Genomic DNA, 27,026 nt, shown 5'->3' on the forward strand with positions numbered 1-27,026 from the left:
GAGTCAAGGAGAACGAGTGACAAGGCGCACAAAGGGATGGGATGAAACAATCACGGGTAGTTCTGAGATCATGTTTCGAGAACATCTGAGACGGAGTCACCGTAGCACGATGCATTGTATACTGGCGATCAAACGTAGAGCCGATATGGTTGCACTCGAGAACAATAATGAGGAGTTCGGTACTTACCACCATGAGATGATCCTTGGTTATGATTCCCGGCTGAAACTGTGAAACAGAACTAACTGCCAAGTGCCAACCCCGGCACAGTACAGCATCAAAAGTTCATGGATGATGGACAAAGTACTGAGTACTGTAAGTCATAAGCAGTAGTTTTGGTACCTTAGTATATAGACGAGGCTGGTTAGCTGCAGAAATCCCTACTCCTCTTTCCTTACCCCCCTGCGTCTAGACAACGGTTCTCCATGGCTGGGGCCGGGGTGAAGAGGCCAGCCCCGGAGTTATCTAATTATCTGCATCTGGGGATGCGACCAGCATCATGATCTGTTGCCGGGGCTGGTTACGGACGAACGAACATGTATCAAGAAGAAGATGCAAACAATGCTTGACGGTTTGATAGTGGAATTGTTATGCACTCAACAATATGCATAATTATTACTAGTACCTTCACAAAGAATGTTGCAGCCTCGGCAGGAAAACCGACAATTTTTACACACCGTAAGATCTATTTACATCTGAATTCGAAGTATTTACTATGCGAGGGATTATCCTCTTCAGAGTCGGAAACGGTAACCTCGAGATATCCACCATGTGCCATTTGCTTCAATTGCGCTGTTGAACTGGTTGGAAGGATTCTCCTATCCAATCATCCAGCATATCATCAAAGGCCAGACTGTTCTATCTAGACACTCGGACGTACGATAGCTGAAAATCCCGGAATCTAAACAGTTCGAGACTCCAAACGCCCGAGCCGTTGCCGAAGCTGAGGTACCTTAGGTACTGGTCGTACTGAACGACTGGAAGATTCCTGATGGCGGGGAGGTTGACAGCCAAATGCTGATATCAAGCAAGGGAGTTAGTTGCCAGTCCACCGATCACCACAACCGAAAAGGTTACATCCGATGATGATCATTTCCAGTCCGGACAGTAGTGCTTCTCTCCAGCCGTTCAAGTACCAGGGGACTAGAGGTATTGTTTTAGAATTTTGATAGGCAGGGGTCGCTCACTTGAAATCCACCGGGTTTGCTCCCCACTGGATCCGTACATTGACAACTCCCGGTAGGTTGTTCCTAATGCTGATCGCTGTGAGTGTCGATAACTAGGTACTCGGTACAGTAGATACTCTGTATAGATTCGAGAGACGCTCTCCGTCCGGTCGAAGAGGATGAGAGACGGTCTGTCATGTCATGTTCATGGCTGAAGTTGTCGGTGGAGAGGCTGGATTAAAGTACGTGAATGTGTCACCAGAAATTTTTAGCGTGACGAAGATAACTGAACACAAATAATTACCTCCTTGAATTTATCCAAGTCAACCCGCAGGCTGCAGGAGTTCGGTACAGCGCCCTGCATCCTTCGAAATTATCGCTGTCTCTCCTGCATTGGTGCGGTCGAAATCAATGGTCCCAACGAGGCATCTCGGTTTCGTCTGCACGTTGGTTCCCGTTCCTTTATGCCCTGCCTCTTTCTTTTCTTTATCTGTTCTTTTCCTTTTCCATGAAAGTAAAAATTTCCTGCCTTTCGAATGGACGTCGTTTGTCGAGATCCTCCGTCGCTAGTTTCGGCTGATAGCAATTCTTTAATCGTCGATTACCTCATAATACCATGTCCCTCGCAGATAACAGAAAGGAAAAGTAAAGTATCATAATCAGCCACCAGTTGCGCTGGTAGAAGTGGGTATACCCGTCATCCTAGTCTTAGACTAGACTCAAGTGCATGGACGGTTCTGTTCGCCAGGTGTGCGTGTGCACAGCGGAGCGGAGAGTAGACTGGAACCACTGGAGTGACTGAACCAAAGAAAACGTAGACCGGAGCCTGGAGAGAGCAAAAAAGAACGAGGAAGAAACGGGTACGTAGAGCTAGTAGAGGGGCAGCGCAGAACACGGCCGAGATGGAGTCGTAGAAGGACCGTACCTTAGTATCAGTCTACTGGATGAAAAGCGATGGAGATATCGCAAAGAAAAGGAAAAAGAAAGAAGGTCAGGGGAGGTGAGCTTCTGTCTTAGAGGTTGTATTGCTACTATTTCTTCCGTTGTTCTCCCTTCTTTATTATTATATTAATTTATCTGTTCTTCACTGCTAGATATTATTACTACGTAGATACTACTACTCCTTTTCCACCCCCCTCCCCCTCTAGTGCTTTGCTTGCATGCAGCAGGAGTAGATCAATTTCTCCACGCATTCCCAATTTTTCCCCCTTTCCCCTCTTCAAACTCAACTGCTTTTTCTCTCTCCACATTCATCTCGTCTTTCTTTGCTTCTTCTGTTCCAATTTCATATACCTGGACGGCTCATCCTTCCAGCAAGGTTGTCCAGCCTATCTCGCGACCATTGTCGCAGTTCTCCTCTACTTATGCGTCCTCGTCTCCACTGCGATACCCTCCCTATTGACCCCGAAGCTCCTGATCGTTGAAGCCACCCTCCCCAATTGGATTGGCGCTGGTTTCGCGCTCAAGGTCACAGTTGATTGACACTTGCTTTTCAGTTTTATTTTTGGCTTCATGTGATGACGATAAAATACACGGTAGATTTTGTGACGAATTGAACGATCATCCACCTGCTATCAGCTCATCACACCCCCTCATCCGGCCCCAAAAAAATATGCCTTACTCTTCCACCCCGGAGGTGTCAACCACGCCTCTCGCGGACTACTTTTGGATAGCTGGCGTGGATGGCACAGAGGTACTAGAGACCTTTCGAAGGTTGGGCGATGAATATAGGGCAAACAGCGCCACTTCTCCCGGTCCCGCTCTCACAGATACCATTGAGGAGGATGCGGACGCTGAGGAGGCTCACGACCCCCGTCTCGACGGGCTCTCGAGACCCAATTCGACTTTGCCCGGCCGGAACTCATTTCAGCGATTCTCGATGCGCTCGGAAAACTCCGCCGAGGGAAACGCGAACGGCTCCAACAGCAATCGGAGCAGCTTGACAATCAAGGGTGCGCAATCCCCTCGGGGCTCGTCATTTCTGGAGGACTTTGACTTCGACAAGGCGCTGTTCAAGTTCGCGTCCGAGAGAGACTCGTTCCTGTCCGACCTGAGCCTCAGTGCCGGGGCCATCACGCCCGCTTCACGCCCCCGGTCTCGGTTGCGCACTCAGAAGATCACCTCGGAGGAGACTCCGTCACAGCCGTCGAGCCTACTACGATCTGGGATCGGTAGCGTACGACGACATATGGCCTTTCGGGATATGAACAGTATGAAGCGGCAGCCTTCGGTTGCCCGTCAGGGTGAGTACATACTCGGCCACATTCACCGTACTCCGCCATCTGCGTTGACAATCTACTAAACTCTGTTCTTTCCTTGACAGCTTCCATTCGTACTTCACGGCGTCTCAGCAATTACAACTCTGTCATCCCTGCTCCGCAACCCCTAGAATTCTCCCCCACCATGCACCCCCTAAAGCGGAGATTCGAGCCCGTTCTTCTCGATCGATATCCAACAAAAGGTATGACGGAGGAGCTGAAGCAGCGCGGAAACTTCCCGGATTACGTGCCGATGTTCGCCTTTCCCAATGATATCAATATCGTGTCTTCCGACCAGCGGCCTCGATCCACGTGGCATGGATTCACCATGACGACTGACAACGGGTCGCGACTGCATGCAATCTGCGTGATCATCTGGATCCCTCTGAACCAACGAGCGGCCGAAGAGTTGGAGAAGCGCTGTGAAGAGTGGAGGAAAGAGAACATGACGGACGAGGAGCGAGAGCTGGCGGCGAGTCTCGGGGAACGGCTGGCCTCCGAGCGGGCCAAGCTGTCACGACTCCTGGCGCAGCTTCCCACCGTAGTGTCCGGGTCGGAGTCGAGAGAACAGTTGGAGGATGAGATCAGCGCTGTGGAAGAGAAGATTGGACTCATGACCGATCTGCTACGGCCGGTGCGTCACGGGGCGGCGTCAAAGATCGAAGGTTTGACCGACGGAGAAACCGGTTTCTGGATCCCCCGCGCATATGGTATTTTGGGGCGTGAGGAGAACATGACTAGCTTCTGGAAGGAGTGGTTGAAGGCCATCATTGTCCCCATGACCGACGGCGGCGTTCAGCGAGTCCCTCCCAGCTCGCCGCGCATGGGCGTCTGGCAACCATTGGAGCGATACGTGATGAATCTGTGCACCGAGGCATTCAGCCCCAACTCGTCCAAGACGCAGGTCGAGCTGGCCGTCCGGGAGCTCCGCCTCTTCGCACGCAAGGAGGCGGTCAATGAGCTGCCCGGTTCCAGAAACACGGATCTCTATGCGTTGTTCCGGACGCTGTCCCTGTCGAACATCATCATCTTGTTCGAGTACGCTCTTACCGAGTCCCGCATCATCTTTCTCTCGTCCCACACGTCGATGCTCTACCTGGCCACCAGAGCCCTGGTCGACCTGCTATTCCCGCTCCAGTGGACCGGCGTGCTGATTCCCGTGCTCCCAGCACGGTTGATCCAGGCCCTGGAGGCCCCCTGTCCGTACATTGTGGGTATCGAGCGTCGATATGAGAAGGTCGAATTGCCGTCCGATGACTTTGTTCTGGTGGATCTGGATGCCGACGTGATCGAGAGCACGGTGCAGCCGACGCCCCTGCCGCGTCATCAGCGCCGGAAGCTGCTGTCGCTGCTCCAGCTTGCCGCGCCCCACCACAGTCGGTGCGCGGCCCCCACTGGCCCTCCAGCTTACGCAATCGAGACGTTCCCCTTTGATGCCTTTATGTCGGAAAACCCGTCCATCTTCAACGCCCGGGCGCAGTCCACGCAACTGGCCAAGTATGTCAGTCTCAATTCGAGTGCGTTTGGTCAACAGCCTGTGCTGCCGACTACGTTCCAACCACTCATCTTCAACGCTTATCTGTATGCACGTAACGAGCAAGCTGCGTCCAGGGGCTTCTCATCCAAAGGCTCCGACCGACCGAGCACCGGGTCTACGTCCAAGACCGGGTCACCACCTTCCCCGAGGGACAATTCACCGACCTCGGGCCACTTCCCGCCCAGCTCCCGGAACGATTCGGGTATGGCTCTGCAGGCTTCGCTGCGGGAGAAACGGTCGGGTCATTTTGATGCCTCATCCCGGCGAAGCTCGTCCTTTGGAATGGAGATGAGGCCAGGCGTTCCGAGACGGCCGAGTGCTCCTTTCCTTGGTCATGCGCCCAACCTGTCAGTCACGACGTTGAACACGGAATACAACTCGGGCTCCACCTATGCACCGTCCGTCTATGCTCAGTCCACGGTGGCAGCCTCGACGATCGTGCCGCAGTCTGTCGCGCAGCCCATCCACAATGCCGAGGGCACGTGCTGGGTTGAGGGCCACTGCCTTCAGGTGGTCCCGGCCGATGACAAGGCCGTCTGTGCCGTGTGCGATGAGCGAGCGGAGGACGGCATGTACCGGTGCAGTGCCTGCAAGACCCTGGTGCACAACCGGTGCGCTCTCCAGATCTGTCTGGTCTGTCCTGCAGCGTTCCACCCGGAGCAGGTTCGGGCCGCCTTTGTCAGATGTTTCGCCAGCCTGTTTTACACTTACAAGAAGTTCCTTCAACCGGCCACGGGCGACAAGAAAAAGGCGGGTCTGACATACAGCTTTAATATGGAAGCCTTCTTGAAGAGCCTGCCTAGCGAGCATGCGGAGTACATTGCGGTCCTGCAGCACACACAAGGTAAGCGCGGGAAACGTGAACACGTGGTCTGTATGCTAATCTCATCAGGGTTTAACGAGTTCATTGGGGAAAGAGAAAGGGTGAATCCCAAGTCAAAGGACCCCCGGCTGGCCTTGTTCGATGAGATTGTTCTGTCAAAACGGAACCGGGGCCGTTCTTCGCTGTTCTCTAGCCGTACCATGACGGATTTCCTATCCGATACCTCGAACCATCTCTGGCGAACAGCCAGTGCGACTTCGTTTCCACCGAGCAGCAGGGGCCAGCAGACTCTTTCTGGGGATTACACTCGCATTGTCACTAGAGGTGCGTCGACGATCTGCAAACTTGTTAGCCTGCTTGTAGAATAACGCTAATCCGTCACAGCCCCAGCCAAGCTCGACACCAGCCTGATGAAGGAACCGCGCATGATCAATGGAGCGCCGCGGGTCTCAAAGACGGCCAACAATGCTCGCCGGAAGCCACTTCCTAATCTTATGAACGGGCTTGCTATCTCTCCTCCGTAAGATGGGGAGATTCGACGTTGAAGGGGCTTAATATGCCCTAGAACACTATTGGATATGACGCTGGCCACGTGGCATGCACCTGTCATATCTCTCGCTGGGGCCAGTTACCGTGTTTGTTTCACTTTTCTCGCAGATAGAGCATCGTCAGGTCGCTTGCCCTCCGAGACTTGGGTGGTTACGATTTGGCGCATCCACTGCCGAGGAGGACGAGATTCCTGCCTGCGCTCGAAAAGCTGCGGTGGACCGCAACGAGCAATGTACGAACTAGCAATGTTACTTTGCACGGGCACGGGAGGGTCCGCGCGGCGGGAGCACGTCTGAGGCAGGCCATTCTCCGCGCTGGAGAGTATTTCCGGATCAGCTCCTTTGCAGATGGGATCTGGACAAGTTGCACGCATGATTTGAGCGCGGCACATGTCACTACTGACGACGTGATGGCCTGACATGAAACCTGACCTTTGGAGGTCATGGGGGTACGATACATACATCGACGCCAGCATATTTGTACACATACCGATCTTCTCTTACATTTTACATTGAGACAGCGGATATGATTGCTTGGTCTTCTGCTTGACTGGATTTGGATTTGGCTTTGGATTCATTTTTTATTGTTCTCTAATACCCCGAATGACTGGCCGGTATTTCTCCGGCTGTTTTTGGTTTATTTGTTTCTAGAGATGTTCCCTTATTCTGGAAGAGTCGTCTTGTTGCATCTGTGAACGTGTCAATGGAATGGTGGCCTGCGTTTTGTGGGCCTGGAATGAATGAGGATACGAGATTGCATGAGTAGTTGGGTTTATCTGTAGCAGTCTGGTTATTCAGTAACTGGGCAGGATTGCGTCAGATGACAGGGACTACGGAGTATATATTCTTCACCGTGGATATCAACCGCACAGGATAAACAGGGACAGCGATGACACCGACGGCAGAGACGGTGACTGGGCCATTGGGAAGCGGCGGATCATCCTTCAGATAAGCATGTCTCAAGTGCAGATTCTTCCACAAATGCCAGGCCAGGTTTAGAGACGGGGCTCATCTGGAGTCTGTCAGACTGGCTACTGTTGCAGATGTACACCCCTCTGCTGCAACTCTCCCTTCGTCATGTTTTAGCTTCCTACGTAGTAAGCTCAGAAGTTGTACACTCGACCTCCTGGTCAATAGCCGGGGAACCCCTTGAGAAAGTAAGAGGGTGACCTGGGACCGTTGTACCATGACTATGGACCTATCCTAAGGCAAGTCAAGTAATCCATAGATCTGAGGCAGGTGGATTCCCCCAGGAGCACCAGGGCCAGTCAGATGTGGCGGTTGTGCTCCGTAACGCCATGAGCTTTCTTTTTCCTCGTATCATCGGAGGTTTTAACCCTACTCCATAAGGTAGATCTTTCTACTACGGAATACTACCAGCTAGTATACCAGGTCTTCAGGATTACAGAATACGCATAGTCCCATGTGTCTGGTCTTGCTACCTTGCATGATGATCATTAGGGTTATTGTGTAGAGGATATCTGACCAGGGGTACCGTGAGTATTTAGCCAAATATCCTATCCTCTCCATTACTTCTTTTATATACTCTATCACTACTCCGTATATTCTTCCAGGTTATTGAGAACGCTGTGATACCAAATGAGATACCCTTAAGAAAGGATTCTATTGGCGGAGAAATAGGGTCCGGCAGCGGAGGCGGAAACCCGGGGAAATTCAGCCGGATCGTTGCATTTGCCGTCGATGGGATAATCGACAAGAAGAAGAAGACGAAGAAGAAGAAGAAGAATCATTTGATAATGTTACTCTCTGATGACTACTAGTGACATTGTTGAGTCTCTAACTCGTCTCCTTCCTCGGGATCTTGCCTGCTTCTTGTTGCTTCCTTGCTTCTATCGGGGGTAATCAATCTTCTTACAGTCAGTCCGATACAACCATACTCTTAGAACTACGGCGTTGCCGGTCGGTTTCCAGCTTCCTGGCACTGGTGGATGATACCCTGCAGGACCTTGACCTGGATCCTGATCTGATCCTATCGTGTCCTATTCTCCCTTCTATCCTAGACCGTCCCTCCCTCTATCATTTCTCCTTTTATCTTGCTCGACTATTTGATATATTTGATACCCGTTCGCCCTCTTTTCTCCGGGTAATAACCTACCCTGCCCACCTATCTACATCGACAGTGATCAACATTAAAGGCTAAACTCCCTCTTGTGTGGGTTTACCCCAGAGTGCCATTGCCATTGCCATTGCCATTGCCATTGCCAGCAGTACAGCATCACATTGAGTGTCGGTCTGTTGGTGAACACATTTATTTTATTTTATTTTCATGAATGATACCGATACCTCCATTTTTATCATCTGTCTGAGACTCCAACTGCTGTCGTTTATTAATTGGACTTGGACCAACTATGAACTGAGCAGTCTATCTGCCCATGCAATGAGATGATGCAGACAGCCATTCATCAGCCCATGGCGATGACCATTCTTGCTGATACCGTTCCTTCCGTTACCAACAACAGCGCCAGCGCTCCGTCGCCTGTCAATGGTGCTCATCCCCCACTGTCGACTCCTGTCTCGGCCAATTCAGCCGTTGCCGCTCCCCAGTCTGTCCCCGCGGATCCTCCGAGGACGGTGGTGGTAGTTTACGGGTCCGGCCAGGACGCCATTGTGCACTTGGTCGCCGAGGTTCTGGGCAAACCATGGACCACGGAAACGTCGCTGTCCTCCCCGGTGAAGGGCAGTAATGCCGTGGTGGTGGGGATTCTGGCCGTTGAGCTGGCGCGCAGTCTCGACGAGTGCGACTCGTCTACTTTGATCGTGATCAACACGCACTGTGTGGACGACGGCTCGTCGCCGGACGAGGCGCTCACCGACCGGTGCGACTATGAGTTTCTGTACTCGCACAGCCCGTTTCTGCGGCGCGATCTGACGCGCTTCCTGTCGTTGATCCTGGGCCAGACACGGCCGCACGAGGATCTCAAGACCAAGACCCGCACCAACTTCATCTCGACGACGTTCCCCGATGTGCATGCGGCGCTGCCGAACCTGGACATCTTGTCTGTCGGGTCGGATGCGGTGGAGATCCGGGTGGATCTGCTGGTCGAGCCGTCGCCGCAGGGGGTCGTCAGCCCCGTGCCGAGCCTGCGGTACGTGGGCCAGCAGGTGATGCTGCTGCGGCAGCACACGGAGCTGCCGATCATCTTCACAACGCGCTGCACCAAGGAGAATGGCAAGTTCCCCATGGACGACCCGATGCTGTTCTACCGGTACCTGCGGCGGGCGATCCAGTGGGGGTGCGAATACATCGACGTGGAGCTATGGCTGCCCGAGGAGATCCGGCGGCGGCTGGCCGAGCAAAAGGGCCACAGCGTGATCATGTCGGCGTTCCATGACTTCTCGGGCACGTGGAAGTGGACGTCGCCCGAGGCGGCGCGCATCTTCGCGGAGAGCGCCCGGTACGCGGATATCGTCAAGATGATCGCCATGGTCCACACGATCGAGGCCAACTACGAGCTGGAGTACTTCCGGTCGACGGTCAAGGCGCGCGGGGCGGTCGCGTCCCCGCTGCTGTCGGCGGTCAACATGGGCCAGATGGGCCAGCTGTCGCGCGCGCTCAACACCGTCTTCTCGCCCATCACGCACCCGCTGCTGCCGATGATCGCCGCGCCGGGCCAGCTGACCGCGGCCGAGATCAACGAGGCGATGCACATCATGGGCGCCCTGCCGAAGCGCGATCTGTACGTGATTGGGTCGTTCCGGGCGACGCCGCAGTCCATGTTCATGGAGAAGTGTTTCAACGAGCTGAGCCTGCCGCACACGCTGACGTCCATCGACCGCGGCCCCAAGGGGACGATCGAAGGGGTGATCATGCAGCCCAGCTTCGGCGGCGCCTCGGTCAACCCGCCCATCTCGGCCGCGACGCCGTACATTCCCGCTGTCAGCGAGGCCGCGCGGGCGATCGGGTTGGTGGATACAATTGTCGTGGGGGAGCCGCAGCCGCAGTCGCAATCGCAGCCGGGGTCGGGACCACAGCCGCAAGGACCAACGACGAGAACGTTAGTTGGGGAGAACGCCACGTGGAAAGGAATCCGGGCGACGCTGACACGCGACTACGTGCCCTCAGCCTACCGCGGCCGGGCGGCGATCATCCTAGCAGGGTCGGAAAGCGATGCATCCGCAGCGATCTATGCGCTGCGCAGTCTCGGGGTTGGATCGATCTACACAGTGGGATTCCGGGCGACAGGACCGCTGGCGGCGGGCCTGGAGCCCTTTACCTCGATCCAGTCAGTGAAGCTGGTCGAGCAGCCGTTTGTGATGGTGTCAGCGCTGCCGCCGGAGAAGTCGCTGCTGGTGCAGCCGCTGCTGCGACACTACCGCAGCAACGGGCGCACATCACCGCGGTCGACGCGGGGCAAAGTGTACCTGGATCTGACGGCGAGTTCGGGGGAGCGCAAGGGGGATCCGGTGGGTGTGGCGGTGAGTGCGGGCTGGACGGCATACGGGATCGACGAGGTGACGGCGTGGACGACGGTGGAAACGATGCGGCTGCTGGTGGGACAGAATGTGCCGTTTGATTTTGTGCGGATGGCTTCAGGAAGGATTTATTAGATGTATTGCATTACATTCTTTGGATTGAATCTACGAGTCACATCTACAATCTATCTACAATCTATCTACAATCTATCTACAATCTATCTAAGCTTACGCAGTCGTTGATATGCGGTCTTGGACTCTTGGCTGGACTCTGGAGTAGTGTGGGGACCCCGGTATGTGTAAGGTAACAACCGGTATTCGGAGAGAGGCCGGTATTTTTGACTGCGCGTTTAGGCATCTTAGCCCTGACCCTGACTTGGACATAATTAAGTGTATTCACATGTAGAGGACGGAGTACGGAGTACGAGAACCAGGAGTAAGTAGACCTAATCAAAGCTAAGACTGTTTGGTATGGTACCTTGTCGATCGGAGACGCTTCTGCAAAGAGAAAAGAGACTTTTGTGCAGTGATGCGGAGAGTTAAACATGTAAGACATGATGGACATGGGTTATCTCCTCCGTGTGATGCTAGTCAATGGCTGAAGAATCGAGTCAGGGGATGATGACCTGCAACTGTGTACTGCATATGGCCTCGATCTAGGAGGTCCGTCTCGAATGGAGTAAAAGGCCAGTGGGCCACAGGACGGCAGTTCGGTCCGTGAGTAAGGGAGAGAGAGAGAGAGAGAGAGAGAGAGCGATTAATCTATTCTGTGCAAGCGAGGTCAGATTGAATATCAGATGAAGAAATGATCGACTTCCCCGGATTCTGCGGTCTCTGCTTTGGCTGTAGATGGATACTCTGGACTCCTCTTGACTCCGAGCCTGTAAACTCCCCGCACTCCGGTGGCACAGAATAATTATCATCACTCATCTCATCTCGTCTCCAGGCTAAAGACTAAAGCTAAGTGGTCCTGAACTAATTACTTTAGTTAGCTGTCTCTGCTGAAGCATGGATCTAACCGGGAATCGTCTCTGGTCCGACACTAGACAATCCTCCGTCTCTCCATCTCCAGATTCCCCCACTCTCTGGCCATTCTCGTTCTCTCCTCATGCTTCGTATTTCTTCCTTCTTCTTGCTGCTGCCACTAGTCAACTACTGCAGACTTGTCTATGATCTTCATCCCTGTTTTACTTTTACTTTTGCTTAAGCCTTGGACTTAATCCTTCCTGATCGTGCGTCTTGGAGTCGGCCACTTTAATTTAACTGATCCTCATCCTTTTCCTCTTCCTTTCCCTTCCTCCTCGCTCTCTTCCCTCCGCTTCCTTTTCTCCTTCTTCTCTGCTGTCTCATTCTTCCCAATGTCTTGATCAATCTCTTTTCTGTATCTATTCTATCTATCATCAAATCATTATGTCGTCGGTTATTTCTCGTCCCGCCGTCAGTATTGACCGGCTTACTCCCCGCCGAGTCACTGCCGAACCGCGCGAGTCCATGAACTGCAAATCATGTCGAAAGCGAAAGGTGAGTGTTCTCTCCTGTCTAACGAAGTCAATTCTAATTTGTAGATCAAATGCAATCGTATGCGTCCTAGCTGCGAAGCATGCAAGGTCTTTCAATGCCCATGCATCTACGGTATCTCGCCTCATACCCCCCGTCCCTGTCATGTACCCTACTGACTGTCGTAGATGCCGTCCCCAAAAAGCGCGGCCCCAAAACAGACGTCCTCGAAGCCCTGCTCAAGCGTGTCGACGGTCTCGAGAAACGTCTGCAGGATGAAAATAAAAATCCCATCTCGCCCACCTCACCCGTCGAGCCGGACAAGGAACCTCCTGATCCGTCCGCCTCAATGCATGCCCTCGCCCGCGCATCCACCTCCAGCACATCCACTACCAACGTCCCCCCATCCGAACCTTTTCCACGGCCATTCTCCTTTCCGTCGCAGCCGTCGCCTCCCGTGCATTACTTTGCCCTGCCGGATTCCATGTTGGATGCGTACTTTGCCCGCATCCATGGCAAACCCTACTTCATCCTGGACGAGTCGGTGACTCGGCAGAGTCATCAGATGGGGCAATTGCCTGCCGCTTTGTCGATGGCCATCTACGCCATTACCTTGCGGTTTGTTTTTTCCTGTTCGTGCATCTAGTTCAGCACTGACCATTGCAGATATACGAGCTCGCCGAACACCTCCGAACAGTCCCTGCGAATGGCCCTGGATTATGCCCTGCAGGCCCGACGCATGGTAGATGTCGATCAACCGACCATGGATGGGCTACAAGCCCTGCTCCTACTCTCGCAGACATACTTTGCTCATGGTCTGGGCAAAAAGGCCTATATGACTTTCAGTATGCAACCATCGCCTCCCTGAAAGAAAGGATAGTATTGATTGACTTGTACAGCCAACTGTGCCTCCATGGCCATTGCTCTGGACCTCTACCGCGAGCCCCCGAAGGGTCTGCCTGCAGTGGAACGCGAGATGCGCCGCCGGCTCTTCTGGGCCGTCTACATCATGGACCGCTTCCTGACCTGCGGCTCGAAACGTCCCGGCCTCATCGCCGACCACTCCATCGTCCTGCGGCTCCCCGCTTGGTCCCCGCATACGGCCGGACTCAACGTCGAGGGCGAGCTCTTCAACAATGTCGGCCCCAACATCCAGTACTCGAGCGACCCGCGCCGTAAACCCGGGGCCACCGCCCTCCTCATCGACATCACCCGCATCCTGGGCATCACCAACCGCTACCTGGCCGCCGGCGGCGTCAAGGGCGACTCGCACTTTCCCTGGCACTCGCTGTCCAACCTGTCCAAGATCCGTCAGGAACTGGACATCTGGGCTACCGGTACCCAGGATGTTTTTGCTTCGGTGGAAGCGCTGTTCGGCCATCCCGAGAGCTCCATCCTGCTGCTGAGCAAGCTCATCTATCATCTCGTCCACTGTCTGATCTACCGCCCATTCCTGCCGATTGACCTGGCCGAGCTGCGTGGCACCGGCCAGCACCAGTCGTGGCAGATCGAGGCGACGAACCTGTGTTTTTCGCACTCCAACGCCATTGCCGAGCTCGTCGAGCTGGCCCGCAATTCCCCGCTGATCGAATGGCCTGCCTTTGTCGGGTACTGCGTCTGCACGGCGGGAACGGTCCACGTGCACGGGGTGCACTACAAGGGCCGCGAGGGCGAGGTGTTTTCGTCCAGCGCCGAGTTTCTTACTCGTGAGATGCACCAGCTGACCTGGCTGGGGTCCTACTGGGCCGGCGTCCAGCACCAGCGCGAGATGCTGCAGACCATCTACACCTGTCATGCCGAACTGGTCCGCACGCTGGCCACCAGTCCCATGCGCTTTTCGCCCGTCTTTCACCTGGAAGACTTTTTGGATCGCTATCCCGGTCTGACGGCCGACGGGTCGCACGTGCGCCTGGTCGATATGGATGATACGTAGGTTTGCCCTCTCCTTGCTCTGACGCAGTATGATCTGACTCTGTAGCCCCCAATTGGACCCATACTACCGACCCATGACCGCATATCCCATGTACCATAACCAACCGCCTCGCGCGCCCGTCACCCTCCCATCCAACCACAGCCCGTCACCACGCCGCGACTCGCACAGCACCGCCAGCACCGCGACCAAGCCGCCCGGCGTCTCGTCCCCATCGCTCACCTTTCATCCCTCGCAGCATCCCCAGCCCTCGCCGCAACTCCAATCCACGTTTACGCTCGGCAATGCCGACCTGACCCATCCTTCTTCCTCGGATGCCAGCAACGGTCACCACCATCCCCACCCCAATCACCACAACCACAACCACAATCACAACCACAGTTTCTCCCCACCACCCCCATCAGCCATGTTCGGCTTCTCGCCGCCCGCCTTCCTGACAGAATCCCTGCACGTGGCGCCCACTCCGCCCTCACACCCGCAGTACGCCACCTTCCCCTTCGACAGCAGCAGCAGCAGCAACAACAACAACAACAACAACAACCATCAAAACCACACCGGCCAAACGATCATGACGCCCGGCGCGCAGTCCCAGGCCAGTTCATCACATACTGCCGGCGCCGGCGGCGGCAGCAGCGAGGCGGGGTCCATCGAGAAGGATCCCTTCCTGAGTCTGCTGGAGCAGTTGGCGGAGAACGAGCAGAATTCCGCGGGGGGGCCGAGTGAATTGGATTTCTTCCTTGGGGGGGTGGACGTCGAGGTGGGTGAGAAGGAGTAGTTGCCTCCTGTCCGGTTGCACCTCTGGTATTGTGAATACAAGGGTGTATATACGAATGGTGTACATATGATACATAACGAATGATACCCAATATCAATTATTTATTCAACCAGCCATTCCCATATCGATAAGGTAACTGTCATACGTCATCGACTACCACACCACCAGATATCTACATCAACCTCAACACCTGACAAGACAAGACAAAAAGACCAACATGAAAATGAACATCAGTAAAAATCAGAATGTCCACCCCAACTGCAAGCTGGCCCTCCCTCCTCACCACCGCAAAACACACCCCACGAACATCCACACCAAAACCCGACCTCCCCTCCCCACAGCAACAATCCCTCATTGACTCACTGCGGACTCTCCCACTCACAAACCAGGATGCAGATGCAGATGCAGATCAATCGCAAGCGGAACTAAAATCAGCAATCGCCGATATTCTATCCGAGTACGAGAACGAGAACGAGGACGAGGACGAGGACGAGTCCTCCACCTCAACATCAAACGAAAATGAAACCGCAAAAGAGGAATGGGAAAACCTCCACGCCTTCCTAGCATTCATCACCAAGGAGCGGATTGTCCGGTTAGAAGACGTAGGGATCCATATTTTGAGGGTTGCGCTTGAGAGGGGCGAGCAGCACCATTATCACCGTCGTCACCCGGAGATGAAGCAGGAGGGTACGGGGGCTGGTGTCGGTGTACCGCCAGGGACCGGGAAACGGAAAAAGATGGCTGTTTTCGTCTCCTGTGCGGCCATCTGGGCGTTGGTCATGGGTGAGGAATTGTGGGAAAGGAGGCATGAGACTGAAGAATTTCCCGTGGGGTTATCTCTTTCGCCTTCGCAGCGCGAGTCTGTTGCTGCAGGGGAGGCCGCGGTGACTGTCTCCAAAAGTCGCTGGCAGATGTGGATTGATCGGTTTCAGTTTCTGAGTCTGGCGGAAGATCTGGATATCAAGACTAGGGAATTGGCTGCCGAGGCGGCCGCCGTGATGCGTCGGGTGACTTAGCTCGCTATATACTCATGGTATCATTCCTTGTATATACATCTGGATACATCTGTCTATGCATACATCAACCGAATCTGATTCCATCGCTGGGATCCCATTGCCCCGGCTGTCCTCGGCTGTTCCCTCCCCCGAACCGGATCCCCATCTCTGGTGACCACATGCCAGGCGTCGGAACCGCGGGCGGTGCCACCGGCGCTCGTGTCGGTTGCGGCGCCGTCAGCGGTTCTTCCGGTGGTCGTGATGGTTGCACCTGAACGGGCGGCTGAACAGCTGCTGGAGGTGATGATAGTTGTGGTTGGTGCGGTGGCTGCTGCAGCTGTCGAAGGCGAGGTTGCGAAATATTCAACGAAGCCATCGCTGCAGCACTTGCAATATCACTAAATCGATCAGTATCACACCTAAACCGATGACAAGAGAAATACCTTTCTAGTTGACTCGCCTCCATGCGGCGCTGGTGCACAAACGCCTTGCAGTCATCCCGGAACCGCCCCACAATCTTGGCCAGATCGTTGTAGAACTTCCGGCCCACTTCAATGTTCGAGATGATCTCCTTGTACTTCAGATACCCGTTCTCCAGCTCCTGCAGCGCCTTCTCCCGCTCCTTGGTCGACGCATCCCCCTTGTGCGCCCGAGTGAATGCCCGGTTGGCTTCGCGCACCTGCGCCGCAACCTGGTCCTGATCATGCTGCTCCTGCGCAACCATCTCCAGGTCCGAGTCGTACAGATGAAGTTGCTCCTCGAACAGATCCTCAAATTGGCTTGCCTGGATCGGCTGCATGGGAAACTCCCGCTCCAACCGCGCAGTCTCCTTCAAAAGCGCCTGCGTGACATCATCCGCCCGGGCCTTCTCCTTCAACGCCTGCGCTCGCCGCTTCCTTCGGCTCTCCAACCGACTCACTTCGCTCAGGCATCCCCGCAGCCGGATCAACTCGCGCTCCACCTCCGGCGGGATTGCAGCCCGTCGGCTGCTGGGAACGTACATCTCCAGGTCGCGATTGGTGCCTGTGAGCACCCGAAAGACCGCTTCCGAGTCCCGTAGCTTCTGCTCCACGAGATTGTCGCTGCTTTGCGCCGACGTAAAATACCCGCTGATCTCACTCGACGTGGTGTACAGTTTCGGCGCCGCCGCCTCGGACGTCTGCCGGGTCCATCGATCAGTTCCGTATTTCCGCCGTGAAGCATCATCCTCCGCCTTTTCGGCCGCCAGCAGCTCGACGCCCTCATTGTAGACCGCCTTGTCGTTGGCCTTGACCTTGGCTATATCTTCAAGCGACCTCCGCAGCCGGTGCAGCCCGTCCTGCTGTCGCATCTCCTCGGCGTGAGCTACCAACGTTGGAGGCAGTCCAAGCGGCTTCTCAAGCGCCTGCAAAGATCCTGGTAAGTTCAGCGATGATAGCAAACTAACAAAGGTCAGCTTAATTCCACTAAAAAGCTGCCAGCCATTAGAGTTGCAAGAACATACTCCCGTAGTTTGTCCGTCATGGTCTCCAACTCCCCAATAATTCTCTCGTTGACCAATCGGTCGCGGCGATCGGAGTAGATACTGGCTGCAATATGAACTGCATATGGCACCAATTTGGCAAACAGCGGCTGCCCCAAAGGCCCGTTCTCCCCCAGCATGGATATCGCATCCGTCACCTGAGATGGCGCCTTGGCCGCAACCATACACGCGCGGTCGATGATCTTGAGCTCCGACTTGGGCGGCACAGGGTTGAGATAGATGACATCATTGTCTTTGGTCGCCCGCTTAAGGTCCTCCGACACACGGCTCTTCAGACCATTGAGATCTCCCAGCACGGCCCGGTTTATCCAACGAGACTCCTTGAGCGCCTCGTTGACGCACGCCTCACTATCCCGCAGCCGCGCCACTTCTTCGCCGTACTTTCGCTTCTCCAGGCAGTCCAGCGACTGGCGGTATTGCGCCGCGGCCGCAAAGTGATGGTGTTTGGCCGTCATGTGGTGGATCCACTCAGGGCTGATCGCATTGGACTTGACCGCGTAGTCGCCGGCCTCGGCGTAAAAGTCAGAAACCTTGGCCGCCAGCCGGGCGATCGATGCATCCTTCAGACCGTCCTTGACGGCCTTTTGCCAGAAGCATTCCTGTGCCTGGGCCAGAAGAAGTTGCTCCAAACTCTGCAGGGTCATTTCATCCATATCCTCGGGCGGGGACGTTCGCAGGTCGGGCAGGATATCGGCTCGTAGGTGCAGGAGGACCCCCGCAGACTGGCAAAAGTAATTGCATGCCTGCTTGAGTCCGTCGGAAGTCGTTCGGTTAACCGAAAAGGCTAGCTGGGAGTATAGCGCCGCCAGATTGAAGAGGATGTTGGCCAATTCGAAGCGAAGGTTATTCTGTGAAACTTGACGACTGTCAGTGCTCATCCGGAGTCATCCCTGGTATACCAGTAATCACATACTAGGTCTTGTTGTATTGAATCCAAAGGCAGGATACCATGGAAATTCCACTCCCACCTATAACACTCAATCAGCATGCTGTACGCGCAAAGTGCTTGTTCCCAGTACACTCACATCCACCGGAAACTTCCCACCTAGCCATTTCAGTTGCGCCGCGTACGTGACCAGTCGACTGATCCCGCTGACATGGGGCTCCTGGACATTGATCGCCTCATTTCGCAAACGGTCAATGATCAAGAGATCATCTGCGAACATATCCGGTCGCTGGTCATATTTGGACGAAATGTACTGGGTGATTGCATCGGACAAGGAAACGGCATGGGAGCGCCGAAACGGAACCTGAAGGATATTCCTAAGAAGAACATCAGTAAACACATCATTGAAAAGGTTCTAACAGCACGTACGTTGTCATTGTGCTGGTTGAGGCATAGGAAGCGTCGCAGTCAAAGTGGCCGCCGTTAGGAACTTTTTGTTGACAGCGAGACGCCCAACCCCGCCTGCCTGGCTATGGCAACGGATGACGTCCTTCTGCCTGAGGCATTCCACGTCCTTCCGTCTATATTTAGGGGTGTATTTTTTGACATCATTGATTCATCCTGATATTTGCTACGAGCTTCTAGCTCATGTATTTATGTACTCGAAACATATGCCAAACCATGCAAAGAAATACAATGCCTATCCCAAGTGCGCCAAAGACCAGCTCCGTTGTCTGCAAGAAAAATCAACAATGCAATTTCCGCTAGCCCTCCAGCTGGTTGATCCGCATCTTAATGTATTCGAACATACTCAGGAGAATCATATTATTGACTCCCGTACGAAGAAGAATGACCGATAGACCTTTATACATACTCGACTTGGAAACGGCCGCTGATGCTTCGCCCACCTCCTTGGACTTGCCAAGTAGCACGCTCTGGGCACGGGTCTTGCGAGTATCAAGTGGATAGGTCTGGCCAAGGTTAGCAATTAAGACCGTTTCATTAGAGAAAAAGCGCCTTACGCAAAACCAAGGCACGGTGCTACAAATGGCACCGGCAATCATCGGACCTCCAAAAGGAGACTTGTCCGGTCCCAGTTCCTTTGCCGCGAGCTGCTTGACCGTCTCGTAGACGCTAAAATACAAGCCGGATCCAATTGTGTCGCGCATCGCATGGAGATGGAAACCCGTGTACAAGCCGCGAAACCCGTAACGGCGAACAATCTGCCTGATCGCCTCGATGGTGCCGAGGCGTGGTTTGTTGCGCAGAGATGGGTCCCGCACCGCATCGGGAGACGCCTGGGAACGATGAGAGACCAAGACGGACGTCTGCACAACGTTCTTGGCCAGCTCGAAGGGACCTACCGAATCAGCAATTGTGGCGGTTGGATTCAATCACGAAACTTACATGCAAGCGGAGAGGTGATCAGGCCGGCAATGAAGCCCGCGGTAGTAAAGGTCAAAAGAGTGGACACAGTGGGACTGCTGCCAGGCGTGTTGTAGGTTGCCAGAGGAGACTCGCCCGTAATTCTCTCGACAAACTCGGAGATGCGGTGTTTGGCTACGTTGTACGTGGAGAAATTCACGACACGGACCGCGGTGACACTTGCCAGAGGAGGCAGAGCTCCTGCATTTCGAATATTAGACCCGTCGATTGCGTAGATCTCAAGGGCGATGTCAACCTACCAGCGACGTAGCCCCGGGGTCCCTCGGTACGCCAGAGGTAGCGGACACATTGGAAGACATTTTGGAAGTTGTGTCTGTTCACGGGGTCAATTCTGCCAGCTCCCTTCTTGCAGTGAATTTGCGGAACGAAATAACATACGTCTGCATACGGGTCTTGATATTCTCCAGAGGAGTCTTAGGAAAACCAGACATATCAGCATCCATCCCGCTATGTCAACACTCGATAATCCACACTTACCACAGAGAGAGTCGCGCAGATTGTCGAGGTCGCCGACGCCACCTGGGTTTTGTATTTCTTCAAGAATTTGTTGCGTGTGGCATCATCCATAATCCAGGTGTTGTCCGCTGGCATTCTGACAGTGGAAGGTTGTGGAGGTGAAGACACAAAGGGCGCATGTTCAGTGTGTTCGTCCAAAGTCATCCCTGAAAGTTGCCCATCTGGGGCAGAAGATAGAGGAGTTCTGCTACAATTGATTGCTTAGTCGGCAGAAGTCAGGTGAGACGCGGAAACATTCAATATCGTGAGCAGTAGGCTGGGGAACCCTATGGAACGCAAAGCGGTCTCTCAGGGTGCGAGCAGACCGTTCAGCGTCCCACAATTGTCCATGAAGCGGACTGAAACAGCCCTTGTATATGGTCTTTCTTTCGTCTTTGAGGAGGGCCAGAGGCTAGGATGACCGGCAATGGAGGACAGCAGACTGGCAGAGCTCTGGCGACAATGATGATTCACGAAATCTTGACCTGTCTACGGCATTCGAAAGTTTTCAAACTGACGAGGCAATTCGATCGCACTATACCATAGCAGTGACAGAGCTTCAATCAGCAAGTCTGCATCAACATTTCTCGTTTTTGTGAGCAAAAGAAAATCCCAAAACTTGCATGGGAGGAACATAATCAAGCACTTACCTCGTGTGAGCTGGATGTCTCCTCTCCAGTGGAAATACCAGTCAAGATGGTCACCACTTGACAGAGTATGAAGAGGAAAGATCGCTAGAAGGGCAAACAGAAAGCCAGACAACGACCCGTCCAGTCGTGAACTGAGTTGAATACTCCCACCAGTGACTAGCCTAGTTCAAAGTCCGAACAGCAGCTAAACCTCAGAATTCGGGCAGGCATGTGGGCCGTCCTGCGCCGGTGGATCACGGACTTCTCGAAATGGCTTAGGGGCTCTAGCTCGGTGACGTCGTCGTGAAGCATCCAGCGCGCCCGTCTGGAGTCGCATGTCATGAAGAAGAGGTATAGTGGCCGGGACACAGGGTCGCTTGCAGATCAATTCGTTCCTGCTCCTGCTCGAGAAGATTTTCTACAATACACCAGCCGTTAAGCTTGAGCTTGGGTATATTTGCAGCTGAGCATTTCATAGCTCTTAGGGGACTATCTATGAAGCACTAACTCACTATGGAGTAGCTACTAGCTACCTAAGGTAAGTATCTCTCCAATTCCCTGGCAGACTAACCAGTTATCATGGAGGACTGTACTCAAGAATCGATGTGGCGGTCGTGGCAAGGGAGATGCTGCTGCGGACAAGCCAGTCCGGTGCAGGTCGCGTTTACCCCGCCCTATTCAGCAGCCATTTTGATTGGCTCTGTATCGGAAAAGGGTGTGCTCGGACTACTACTGTAAGGTAGGTGGGGCATTATGATTCCTCAGGCATGCATCACTGGTTAGTATCAGGCCATTGCTGCTGTCAGAGAATACATTGATGAACCTCGTACAAGGCTATTCGACAGAGGAACAAAACACTGTTGCACTCTTGTACCTCTCATGAGTGTATTACCAGACCGGAGCACGAGCAGAGTTTCCCAAAGGGTGATACTATTTACCTACCTACAGTGGGATCGATCGAACAAGCACAGATGGAATCAGTGATGGCATTGGCTCAACTCATTCAGTACGTCCCTTGGATCAGTAGGGAAATCGCTGATGATCCATGAATTTTATGCGGTTAGTTTATTCGGTCTCTGAATATACAGGTGACCTTGTACCAACCCTTAATCAGCAAGCCATAACATTAAAGAGAAAGTAATAAGGGACAGTAGCTTGGGAAGTTGCCCTATAGAACTGTTTTGGACAAATGTCAATGATGATCCATTCAGCAGAGATGCTATTGGGTAAGGTAGTCCATATGGAGTTGGGAACTTGGAGCTTGTGGTTGTCTATCTGAAATATATTCATGCACAGCTTGCTAAAGCAGGTGTTGACTGTACAGAGCACATGGTTAGAAAATGCTAATATAATATACATAGTTTCACTGTTCACCTATTTCCTCTTCTTTGCTAGTCTCCTCTGAGCCCAAATATCCTCAACTATACCTCTTTATGTCTCCTTGGTGATAGCCTTCACCTGCTGCTTAGGCTTCATCTTAGGTCTTTATATTCTTTTAGCCCTTAGCCTTCTTTACTTCTAATGGGCTGAGCATTAATAGCACATAGCTCTTTATTGCTTATGACCCTGACTGTCTTTGTGATAGACCCTTGAGTCCTAGAATATTTATGTCCCTGATAGGTCTTCAATGTGGAAATGTGTTGATTCACCCTGAGCTCATCTCTATTCACGTGTGGTATGGCATCGCCTGCCTTCATTCTATCTTTATCCCAAGTCAATCAAAAACACGGACATAAAACAAAAAGAAAAGCCGGGTATGCAAGGACAATCATATGAAACACACGACTACCACGTACATATCCTCTTTATGCGCTCTGATGGATGCATGGCAGCATGATCAACCAAATATCCTCGGGACCTCGGTCGCGGCAGCGGCTTATCCCCCGCAATCCAATAATGGGGATGCTTTCAAACAACTACCAGTCTAATCACTAATCACAACAATTCTTCTCCGCATTCAAGGAGCTCTCCCACACGCTCGCAGAACGGCAAATGTTATATCTATGACAACCATATCTTCCTTTGATCCAGTGCTCAATATCTTCAACCTTTTACCTTACAAAGATACAACATTTACGTACCTCTCGGGGCCCAACTAATCAGCATGGGAAAGAAGCAAGTAGCGCCCGCCTATGTCCTAGGCGTGGGCATGACCAAGTTTATCAAGCCTCGTGGCAAGGTCGACTACCATGAACTCGGATTTGAGGCCGGTGTCAAGGCTATGCTGGATGCTCACATCAATTACGATGATGTCGACCAAGGTGTTGCATGCTACGTTTACGGTGATAGTACCTGCGGTCAGCGTGTCTTCTACCAGTTCGGTCTGACCAACATCCCCATCTACAATGTCAACAACAACTGCTCAACCGGCTCAACCGGTCTGGCCATGGCTCGCACCATGGTCTCCCACGGCGCTGCGGACTGTGTTCTTGTTATTGGTTTCGAGAAGATGAGCCCTGGAAGCTTGCAGTCGGTCTACAACGACCGGGCCAATCCGACTGGTCTCTTCGGTATGATGATGGCCGAGACGAGGGGAATCACCAACGCCCCCGGTGCTGCACAGATGTTTGGCAATGCTGGTCGGGAGTACATGGAGAAGTATGTTGAACCATACTAAATGCCGCATGATTTACCCTGCCGTACTAACTTCCTTCAGGTATGGAGCCAAGAATGAAGACTTCGCGGAAATCGCTCGTATTAACCATGAACACTCCAAGCGCAACCCCTACTCGCAGTTCCAGGATGAATACACGCTCGAGCAGATCCTCAAGGCGCCTATGATTCACGAGCCCCTCACCAAGCTGCAGTGCTGCCCAACCTCGGATGGGGGTGCTGCCGCTGTGATCGTCTCCCAGGCATTCCTAGACGCCCGTCCCCACCTCAAAGACCAGGCAATCCTGATCGCAGGTCAGCAGCTTGCAACGGACACACCCACTCTCTACAACCGAAGCTCAATCGACCTGATGGGCTTTGGGATGACCCGCTACGCCTGTCGGGCGGCCACTGCTGAGGCTGGCGTCAACGTTAAGGACATGAAGGTCTGCGAACTGCACGACTGCTTCTCTGCCAATGAGATGATCACGATTGACGCACTCGAGCTCTGTGAGCCTGGCAAGGCGCACGAGATGGTTCGCAAAGGTGATATCACCTATGGAGGCAAGATGGTCATCAATCCCTCGGGCGGTCTCATCTCCAAGGGTCATCCCCTGGGTGCTACCGGCCTTGCGCAGTGTTCTGAGCTGGTCTGGCACCTGCGCGGATGGGCCAACAACCGATTGATCCAGGGAACAGATGCGGCACTGCAGCACAACCTTGGCTTGGGTGGTGCAGTCGTCGTGACTGTATATAAGCGTGCGGACGGCAAGGTTGCGACTGCAGTTCCTTCAGACGTTGTCGCGAAGATCACTGGACTGGGATACAATCCAGCCGTCGAGGCAAAGGGCTTCACAGCCGAGCAAGTCAAATCGGTCCTCAGCAAGAAGCACAACGACGAGTGGGCCCTGGGTGACACTCAGGAGAGAGTGCTCGCTCGCTTCTAAGTCAAAGGACTTTTTTCGGCGAGAAATAAACATGACTTTGCCATTTAATGAGATTCCAAGGACAGCGATATATCCATTTTGTAAATACCATTGTTTATGCAATCAATTAGGTACTCCGTACTTCATCTCTTCTTCGGGACCGGTTGCAAGTTTGACCGCACAAGCCTGCTTACCTAAGTCGAGATTTCCACCACGGAAATGGAATAAATTTTGCGTTTCTTTTCTTCTTCACCTCCTTTTCTTCTTTTTCTCTTTACCAGGTCTCCAACATACCCTTGTTGATGGATTGTTTTGACCATCAAAGCTTATCCGTTCCGTCTGCAAATTTTAGATTCGAGACCGAGAGCGATTATCGCGTGCTCGTTCTAATCCCAACACCTGCCATACGCGCACGAGGTGGTTGGGTTCGCTTTTGAGCATACATCCCTTGAAGGGAGTCAATTTCGATATCTTCTAGGGCGGATATCCAGTACTACTTTTCTTTTACTTCAATCGCAATCTTTTGCTTCAATCGCAACCGGTGATCTATGGAATGGATGTTCAAATGGATGAAGATGATCATCTCCTAGACACCCTCCGTCGATCCATGCTCAATGCTCGCTCGCGAACTAACCTACAGGTCACTATGGTATTGACTACTCGTAGGCGGCAACTTTCTCGCTTTCCTATACACGATCATTAGGCATTTTCGAAGTCTCGTCCGTCATCTCTTCCATGATATTCGAGGTCAAAATCGTGCCGAGAATGAGTCAACATCTTGTTGCTTAAGACCTCCCTCGTGTTGCGTCCGCTCTCAATCACATGGAGCGGTACGTGTCAAAAGAAGGGAGGTACATTCCAGTAGTACTGTTCTGCATGGGTGCATGATCATCCACAGGTATCAACCAGCACTACCATCGACGGTGGAATGTGTCGTGGTGCCTTAGTTTCCATAATTTGGAACCATGATTGAATCAAATTTACTTTTCACTGATGCTCTATCACCTATCGTACTTCATCAACCCTCGCGTGCAGCTCTGTTTCAAACATCATTAAGCTTTCGCCTCGAATAACTTTGACTATGAAGCAAACTCTCCTCGTCAAGCCAGCTACGTAAGGTGGCGCTTCCAAGGGCAGACGACGATCTACATTCTTTCGTTGCCCCCTTGGGTCAGAATGTAAACCGGCTTTGAAAAGGGCCAATGTCTTGAAGCTGCAGGTGTGAGTTTGATATCACCCCTTGCTTAATACCAAGGCACGTAGCTGACCCGCGGAACTTGCATACGCAAACCTCCCGTCAGGAGAATTTGCTCTTACATTCGATAGACGAGGTTGGTGACATTCCTTAAGTACTCACGTAGAGACGCGCAAGCCGATAAGGGGAGCAAATGTTCTCTGAGTTGACATTCCACTCCCCCTTCCACTCCCCAGTATGAGAATGTTATCTATAAAGCATGGCCTCGACCTCGCTGATGGTCAACTGTTAAGTTTTCCTCCTTGACTGTCTCGGTGTCAAGCACTGCAGTTGCAAGCCAGATAACTCTCCTCTTGTGCCTGACGGCGTCCTCTCCTTTGAGATATCCTTTCCTTTCAGGAATCACATCCACAATAATCGCAATACCACCTCTTCACCTCATCCGAAATGGCTCGTTTCAGCTTGTCCTTCCTTGCTCTCTGCTTCTTCCTGGCCCTCGTAGTCTCGGCCTTGCCCGCCAAGCGTGACGACGACGATTTGGATGCCGGTGATGCCGTTGCAGCGGCTCTCAGTGCTCTCAGGGTGCGTATTTCTGCCGCTAACACTTCTCTCTGCAAGTTGTTCAATTCAGACCCACAAACTAACTCAATCAGGCCTTTGAGAATGTGGATAAGGAGACGACCGGCATCCCTGATAAGGCCTCGGCTGCTCATGGAGCCAATGTGAAGGAGGCAACCACAACGCCGCAGCCCATCCCATCGGGCACTCGCAGCACTGTGCAGACCCCCGCCGCTGCCAGCAGCTCTGCTGCTGCTGCTCCGAAGAAGAAGCAGGGCAGCACAAACCCGCTCTCGCACATTCCCATCATTGGAGGTGTGTTGGGAGGTGGCGAGGGTCTGGGAAGCCTTCTGCCAACTCGGTAGATTACATGTGTCGAAGACAAGTGGAGGCGTGTGGTTCGCCCGGGATGGTTGAAAATGTTGACAATAGTTCTGATTTCCAGGGATGCGAGGTTTTTGTCGGAACCGTTGGGTGCAGTCTATGCCTTGCTTTCCTCCTTAGGAGCGAAATTGTTGGATGTTTCGTGGTGCGGTGGAAACAAGATTGGTCCTTGACTAGTACATTAATTAGAATCTCAAATGACAATGAAATTTCTTTATACCTACTAATTTCCGAAAATATCACGGGTCTATGGCATGTTACGACGATGGAACAGGCTGTAAACTTCCGTCTTTGGATGCACTTCATCATGCTTCGACGTCACTTCTTGGGCAATTGGAAGCATGTTCAGGGTCGAACGGGGGGGAACAGAGCACCGATAGCACGCATTGGTCCAAGATGATAAGGGCTCCTGTTTCTGACTGAGTTTGCCTT

General features: G+C 53.1%; 8 protein-coding genes across 8 annotated transcripts, besides 13 other annotated features; 6 read left to right on the forward strand and 2 right to left on the reverse strand.

Moving 5' to 3' along the window:
- Nucleotides 1-2,776: 2,776 nt before the first annotated feature.
- On the forward strand, nt 2,777-6,306 carry NFIA_109710 (dDENN domain protein; the record flags this gene model as incomplete). Its single annotated transcript, XM_001267373.1, has 4 exons — nt 2,777-3,407; nt 3,488-5,803; nt 5,852-6,106; nt 6,167-6,306. 4 exons carry the CDS (start codon nt 2,777-2,779, stop codon nt 6,304-6,306), a joined length of 3,342 nt encoding a protein of 1,113 aa, XP_001267374.1.
- A 1,739-nt stretch (nt 6,307-8,045) lies between these two features.
- Nucleotides 8,046-8,076: a microsatellite.
- Nucleotides 8,046-8,077: a microsatellite.
- A 443-nt stretch (nt 8,078-8,520) lies between these two features.
- Nucleotides 8,521-8,554: a microsatellite.
- A 206-nt stretch (nt 8,555-8,760) lies between these two features.
- NFIA_109720 (type I 3-dehydroquinate dehydratase) lies at nt 8,761-10,899 on the forward strand (the record flags this gene model as incomplete). The annotated part of the gene is made up of 1 exon (XM_001267374.1): nt 8,761-10,899. One exon carries the CDS (start codon nt 8,761-8,763, stop codon nt 10,897-10,899), a length of 2,139 nt encoding a protein of 712 aa, XP_001267375.1.
- A 41-nt stretch (nt 10,900-10,940) lies between these two features.
- Nucleotides 10,941-10,988: a microsatellite.
- Nucleotides 10,941-10,989: a microsatellite.
- A 499-nt stretch (nt 10,990-11,488) lies between these two features.
- Nucleotides 11,489-11,518: a microsatellite.
- Nucleotides 11,492-11,517: a microsatellite.
- Nucleotides 11,519-12,269: 751 nt separating the features above from the next.
- Nucleotides 12,270-14,966, forward strand: NFIA_109730 (transcription factor domain-containing protein; the record flags this gene model as incomplete). The annotated part of the gene is made up of 5 exons (XM_001267375.1): nt 12,270-12,285; nt 12,450-12,879; nt 12,913-13,106; nt 13,161-14,190; nt 14,240-14,966. 5 exons carry the CDS (start codon nt 12,270-12,272, stop codon nt 14,964-14,966), a joined length of 2,397 nt encoding a protein of 798 aa, XP_001267376.1.
- Nucleotides 14,520-14,594: a microsatellite.
- Nucleotides 14,542-14,570: a microsatellite.
- Nucleotides 14,692-14,732: a microsatellite.
- Nucleotides 14,708-14,731: a microsatellite.
- A 245-nt stretch (nt 14,967-15,211) lies between the features above and the next one.
- NFIA_109740 (DUF3632 domain-containing protein) lies at nt 15,212-15,982 on the forward strand (the record flags this gene model as incomplete). Its single annotated transcript, XM_001267376.1, has 1 exon — nt 15,212-15,982. The coding sequence occupies one exon, from the start codon at nt 15,212-15,214 to the stop codon at nt 15,980-15,982; it is 771 nt and encodes a 256-aa protein (XP_001267377.1).
- Nucleotides 15,421-15,459: a microsatellite.
- Nucleotides 15,983-16,046: 64 nt separating the features above from the next.
- Nucleotides 16,047-18,806, reverse strand: NFIA_109750 (putative pH signal transduction protein PalA; the record flags this gene model as incomplete). The annotated part of the gene is made up of 6 exons (XM_001267377.1): nt 16,047-16,359; nt 16,405-17,382; nt 17,445-18,339; nt 18,397-18,451; nt 18,509-18,746; nt 18,799-18,806. The coding sequence occupies 6 exons, from the start codon at nt 18,804-18,806 to the stop codon at nt 16,047-16,049; spliced, it is 2,487 nt and encodes an 828-aa protein (XP_001267378.1).
- A 327-nt stretch (nt 18,807-19,133) lies between these two features.
- Nucleotides 19,134-20,406, reverse strand: NFIA_109760 (putative mitochondrial carrier protein; the record flags this gene model as incomplete). Its single annotated transcript, XM_001267378.1, has 6 exons — nt 19,134-19,340; nt 19,392-19,729; nt 19,777-19,995; nt 20,055-20,128; nt 20,194-20,228; nt 20,293-20,406. The coding sequence occupies 6 exons, from the start codon at nt 20,404-20,406 to the stop codon at nt 19,134-19,136; spliced, it is 987 nt and encodes a 328-aa protein (XP_001267379.1).
- A 2,637-nt stretch (nt 20,407-23,043) lies between these two features.
- On the forward strand, nt 23,044-24,478 carry NFIA_109770 (putative sterol carrier protein; the record flags this gene model as incomplete). The annotated part of the gene is made up of 2 exons (XM_001267379.1): nt 23,044-23,537; nt 23,596-24,478. The coding sequence occupies 2 exons, from the start codon at nt 23,044-23,046 to the stop codon at nt 24,476-24,478; spliced, it is 1,377 nt and encodes a 458-aa protein (XP_001267380.1).
- A 479-nt stretch (nt 24,479-24,957) lies between these two features.
- Nucleotides 24,958-24,994: a microsatellite.
- Nucleotides 24,995-26,099: 1,105 nt separating this feature from the next.
- NFIA_109780 (uncharacterized protein) lies at nt 26,100-26,575 on the forward strand (the record flags this gene model as incomplete). The annotated part of the gene is made up of 2 exons (XM_001267380.1): nt 26,100-26,234; nt 26,306-26,575. The coding sequence occupies 2 exons, from the start codon at nt 26,100-26,102 to the stop codon at nt 26,573-26,575; spliced, it is 405 nt and encodes a 134-aa protein (XP_001267381.1).
- Between the last annotated feature and the right edge of the window lie 451 nt (nt 26,576-27,026).

This window comes from Aspergillus fischeri, genomic scaffold (genome assembly GCF_000149645.3).
Source record: "Aspergillus fischeri NRRL 181 1099437636245 genomic scaffold, whole genome shotgun sequence".
NCBI lineage: Eukaryota > Fungi > Ascomycota > Eurotiomycetes > Eurotiales > Aspergillaceae > Aspergillus > Aspergillus fischeri.